The sequence below is a fragment of the Besnoitia besnoiti genome (genome assembly GCF_002563875.1).
Source record: "Besnoitia besnoiti strain Bb-Ger1 chromosome Unknown contig00179, whole genome shotgun sequence".
Taxonomy (NCBI): domain Eukaryota; phylum Apicomplexa; class Conoidasida; order Eucoccidiorida; family Sarcocystidae; genus Besnoitia; species Besnoitia besnoiti.
Genome location: NW_021704051.1, coordinates 1 through 6217, shown reverse-complemented (window position 1 = coordinate 6217; position 6217 = coordinate 1). Strand labels below are relative to the sequence as shown.

The 6217-nt window shown below is 37.4% G+C and overlaps 1 protein-coding gene across 1 annotated transcript; it reads right to left on the bottom strand.

The window, feature by feature from the left end:
- Window positions 1–2681: 2681 nt before the first annotated feature.
- Window positions 2682–3542, bottom strand: BESB_032490 (cytochrome b; the record flags this gene model as incomplete). The annotated part of the gene is made up of 1 exon (XM_029361841.1): window positions 2682–3542. One exon carries the CDS (start codon window positions 3540–3542, stop codon window positions 2682–2684), a length of 861 nt encoding a protein of 286 aa, XP_029214668.1.
- Window positions 3543–6217: the final 2675 nt, after the last annotated feature.

Below are 6217 nucleotides of genomic sequence, written 5' to 3'. Positions count from 1 at the left end.
TGTAAAGTTTGAACGTAATCCAGCTTTACCTTCTATGTTGTTATGTTAACCAAATAAGTTTCATCGTTGTTGATATTTCATTGACATGTTGATAACATAAATACTAACAAACCACCGGTTTTGGATGGGATTACTTTTAACACCGCATAATATGCTAAAAAGTACCATTCAGGTACGATATGAAGCGGAGTTACAAACCGGTTCACTGGTATGGAGTTATCTGGGTGCGATAATTCAATCAAACCAAAAGCCGTTTGTAAGAAAAATTAAACCAATTAGATAGGATAGACATTTAGCATCGGTCATTAACATATGAGGATAGAAGGCTACTTTAAGTGCGGAATCAATACCTGCAGGGTTACTAGAACCATTTAAATGTAAATAGAAGATGTGTAAATACAATTAGAATGCAACCTACAAAAGGTAATATAAAGTGCAATACAAAGAATCGTTTTAATGTTACATCAGATACATAGTATCCACCGAGTAACCAAGGTACTAAATATGGTATTGGAGAAAGGAGATTAGTAATGACTGTAGCACCCAGAAACTCATCTGTCCCCATGGTAGTACATAACCGAGGAAAGCAGTGGCTATAGTAAGTAGATATAAACTAAACCAGACATCCAAGCAGTAGTTAAATAACTATAGCTGGAGTTATACATACCTCGAGACATGTGTATTAAGATACACAAGAAGACGAAAGAAGCAGTTGTTGCATGCAACATCCTAAATTCCCATCCTGCTGCTACCTCTCTAACTAGATGTTGAACACTAGCAAATGCACAAGATGCTTCAGAAGTATATCGGAACGCTAAAGTGATACCTGTAATTATTTGGAGTACAAAGGTAATTGCAACTTAAGAAACCAAAGTTATAAGATGAATTTAGATTGAGAGCACACCGATAAAAGACGAGGTGTGCCCGGAATAGACTCATGGAAATTTGTGTGTTCTCGAAACCATGCTAGCAATAGAACTTCGTTAAATAACTACATATTAAAAAGCGCATGTAAACTAGTCTTAAACACACCGCTCGTCACGTAACAAATCTCAAATCGTACTGTAGATTTTATATATGTACCGTAACTATAACCATGGTGACATCCAATGTTCACGCTCATGATTCAGTGTCCAGGACTACTTAATAACGATTCCGTCTTCCAGCTTCCAAGCAAACATGATTACCGTGATATTGAAATCCAACACTTTTAGCTGTCTTAAGCAGTCCAGTGGGTGGTGGTGTACTGCAATCATAAAGAACTTGGTTGTCTGTATCTCATAACCGGAGTCATCTTCAGTATTCTAGGAACTATAATGTCTTTGTTTATTCGATTTGAGTGAACACATAAGATCATCGAATTTAACGGTATGCTCCTGAAAGTAACGGTACAAGCTGTAAACAAAGGACTCCTTAACTTAAACTGAGGAGTCAAGTAGGTACAAACCGTACAAGGATTAATTATGTCCATCTGTGCATCTAAGTTGAGACTATCGGTTATATATTTTAGACGCTAACTTCCCGGCTAAACATCCCTTTTCTTTGAAACACACTTCCCTTCTCGCCGTTAGCATGATCTCAAAGTACCAGAAGCCATGTGATCTATATAGTATAACGGGACATTAGACCGAACCTGCGATAGATAAAATATCTTGGATGATTGTATATTAGCGGCTAAATGTCAATCAAACATGCGAATTTTAGGTTTTCCATGAAATCTATTTGGAAGAAGAGGCTTGATAGTACTACCGTAAGTACATAATATACAGTCCCAGCAGTAGCGGTTAAACTATAGAAGAGTCGAGTATTATCCATGCATACCAGGCGTAAAAAGCGTTCATCCAGTTACTAAACAGGTGCCAGGCCAACAAGAATCCGATCCGTGTATTCCGTACAGACTAACATTAAGAAGGCGACTACCAAAGTGAATGTCATGATATTCGTACAGCTTGTATACAAATGTTGGTTTTTCAAATATACGCTGGATACCACTATACTTAATGCAGAGCATAGTTAAGATGATAACTATTGTGGATATAGAACCAATTGAACACCATGTATTAATATAACAAAGATAATCAGGGTAATCTGGTATCCTTCTTGGCATAACGTTGTGTAGTTATATGAAGCGTACATTCCTTAATATCTGGAACAATAGATTATGGTTAGGTAGTGGAACAAGGAGAGCGTCTGTTGTACATCAACACTAGATACTGCTAATACCACTGTAGAGGTATAGTATATAATCCCTGCCCGGTGCAGTAAAATGTAAACGGCGGCTGTATTATGACGGTCCAAAGGTAGGTAAATCCTTGTCGGGTAATTATCGTCGTGCGTGAAAGTTGGTCCGACTCTTCACATGTCGTTTATCTAAAACTTTCTTAAATAGAATTATCTTTGAATATGAGGATCCAGATGGCCCGACGGTTAGACCCTGAGCACCTTTACATCCCTTAAATCATATACAGGATCAAATCTTCCTTGAGCGACTCGACAGGCACTAGAGATAGCGTGAAAGCTCTTTTGATTTCCATGAACGGAGTTACATATTAGATTCTCTTCGCTCCCATGGTATTTAGTAAGTTAACATTGAAACGTATCCAGTGTAAAGTTTGAACGTAATCCAGCTTTACCTTCTATGTTGTTATGTTAACCAAATAAGTTTCATCGTTGTTGATATTTCATTGACATGTTGATAACATAAATACTAACAAACCACCGGTTTTGGATGGGATTACTTTTAACACCGCATAATATGCTAAAAAGTACCATTCAGGTACGATATGAAGCGGAGTTACAAACCGGTTCACTGGTATGGAGTTATCTGGGTGCGATAATTCAATCAAACCAAAAGCCGTTTGTAAGAAAATTAAACCAATTAGATAGGATAGACATTTAGCATCGGTCATTAACATATGAGGATAGAAGGCTACTTTAAGTGCGGAATCAATACCTGCAGGGTTACTAGAACCATTTAAATGTAAATAGAAGATGTGTAATACAATTAGAATGCAACCTACAAAAGGTAATATAAAGTGCAATACAAAGAATCGTTTTAATGTTACATCAGATACATAGTATCCACCGAGTAACCAAGGTACTAAATATGGTATTGGAGAAAGGAGATTAGTAATGACTGTAGCACCCCAGAAACTCATCTGTCCCCATGGTAGTACATAACCGAGGAAAGCAGTGGCTATAGTAAGTAGATATAAAACTAAACCAGACATCCAAGCAGTAGTTAAATAACTATAGCTGGAGTTATACATACCTCGAGACATGTGTATTAAGATACACAAGAAGACGAAAGAAGCAGTTGTTGCATGCAACATCCTAAATTCCCATCCTGCTGCTACCTCTCTAACTAGATGTTGAACACTAGCAAATGCACAAGATGCTTCAGAAGTATATCGGAACGCTAAAGTGATACCTGTAATTATTTGGAGTACAAAGGTAATTGCAACTAAGAAACCAAAGTTATAAGATGAATTTAGATTGAGAGCACACCGATAAAAGACGAGGTGTGCCCGGAATAGACTCATGGAAATTTGGTGTGTTCTCGAAACCATGCTAGCACAATAGAACTTCGTTAAATAACTACATATTAAAATGAGCGCATGTAAACTAGTCTTAAACACACCGCTCGTCACGTAACAAATCTCAAATCGTACTGTAGATTTTATATATGTACCGTAACTATAACCATGGTGACATCCAATGTTCACGCTCAATCTTACCATACATAGTACTTTTTATGATCCCAGGCTGGTTTAATAAGTCAAAGTTTAGCCGGGAAGTTAGCGTCTAAAATATATAACCGATAGTCTCAACTTAGATGCACAGATGGACATAATTAATCCTTGTACGGTTTGTACCTACTTGACTCCTCAGTTTAAGTTAAGGAGTCCTTTGTTTACAGCTTGTACCGTTACTTTCAGGAGCATACCGTTAAATTCGATGATCTTATGTGTTCACTCAATCGAATAAACAAAGACATTATAGTTCCTAGAATACTGAAGATGACTCCGGTTATGAGATACAGACAACCAAGTTCTTTATGATTGCAGTACACCACCACCCCACTGGACTGCTTAAGACAGCTAAAAGTGTTGGATTTCAATATCCTACTACATTAAGATTATTCCACATCGGTTATGTTCTAGGCGTAATATATGGATTCTTGTTCTCACTCATCTTAACAGCGAGAGAAAACTACTACTCAGATGCTAGTCTAATCAGTAGCATCGTACTTGGAGTTATCATCTCTGAGACAGGATTATTTAATCAGCTTTTTCTGGGGAGTATATACTACGAGTTGGACTACTGGTTTAGATCTTGAAGGTCTTTGTTTACCGGGATCCAAGTTCTCTTGTGCTTTTCATGACCATCATGTTAAGTGCATTAGCAGAGGCATTAGTTAAGATTGAATAACCTATTGTGGAATATAGAAACCAATTGAACACGCAATGTATTAATATTAACACAAGATAATACACGGTAATCTGGTATCCTTCTTGGCTGGACCGTGCTTTGTAGGTTGATATTGAAGCCGGTACATTCCTTAATATCTGGAACAATAGATTATGGTTAGGTAGTGGGAACGAGATAGTTTAGTACTTACCACTAGATACAAGGAAGCTCTGCTTCATTAATAGATTTCATGAAACTACAATGCGGATGTTTGATTGACATTTAGCCGCTAATATAATCATCCAAGATTATTTATCTAGAATCAGTTCTGTGTAATAGATTCTATCACAAACCATTGAGATCTACGAAGTTATGGTTTTTGGGCTCAGTGAGTGTTCTCAATAACTAGCTGAGTGCTTGTACGATAATTATATCAATGCAGTACCAATTAAGGCGTGTAGCATCTCCTATGCTCCTTAACATCACAGCTATGTCGAATTATCGCACCCAGATAACTCCAATACCAGTGAACCGGTTTGTAACTCCGCTTTCATATCGTACCTGAATGGTACTTTTTAGCATATTATGCGGTGTTAAAAAGTAATCCCATCCAAAACCGGTGGTTTGTTAGTATTTATGTTATCAACATGTCAATGAAATATCAACAACGATGAAACTTATTTGGTTAACATAACAACATAGAAGGTAAAGCTGGATTACGTTCAAACTTTACACTGGATACGTTTCAATGTTAACTTACTAAATACCATGGGAGCGAAGAGAATCTAATATGTAACTCCGTTCATGGAAATCAAAGAGCTTTCACTGATTGTATTTATGAAACGTGATTAGTTCACCTAGCCAACACGATCCGGTTGTTTGGGAATAATATCCCTATTTAAGGATTGATATGTGCTACAATAACACAGTCGGTACGAAGTCGAAACAAGGTAGTTGATGGTGAACCAGTGGCTGAACAAACCTTTTTATTGATTATGCTGACTTTAGTCCCGAGAAACTACAGTTCTGCTTAAACTGAGGAGTCAAGTAGGTACAAACCGTACAAGGATTAATTATGTCCATCTGTGCATCTAAGTTGAGACTATCGGTTATATATTTTAGACGCTAACTTCCCGGCTAAAACTTTGACTTAATTAAAACCAGCCTGGGATCATAAAAGTACTATGTATGGTAAGATTGAGCGTGGACTATCGAATGAAACAATGTGCTCCAACGCTAGTCTAAGTCTCTAACATACCTTTTACCTACAACTGTAGCGGAACGTAACAAAACCTCCAGGCAAAGAACTTGGTATTCTGTTCTAATTCCCCGTGGTAAACACAGTCAACGAATGGCGGAAGGAGCATTCATATGTTATGCAGTGTCTTAGGAGAGATACTCTAGATTTAGCATTCATCTACAGCTACGGTAACTGGTTGTGTTTAAATAGCGGTTAACCTTTCCTTTTCCTTACGTACTCAGGGCATGCAATACCAATCAGATAACAACTGAAGCTAGACTCCATGTTACACTTACTAAAAATGGGATTCCTAGGTTGGATATAAACTACCTTTTTCTGGGGAGTATATACTACGAGTTGGACTACTGGTTTAGATCTTGAAGGTCTTTGTTTACCGGATCCAAGTTCTCTTGTGCTTTTCATGACCATCATGTTAAGTGCATTAGCAGAGCATAGTTAAGATGATAACTATTGTGGATATAGAACCAATTGAACACCATGTATTAATATAACAAAGATAATCAGGGTAATCTGGTATCCTTCTTGGCATAACGTTGAAACCAAGTA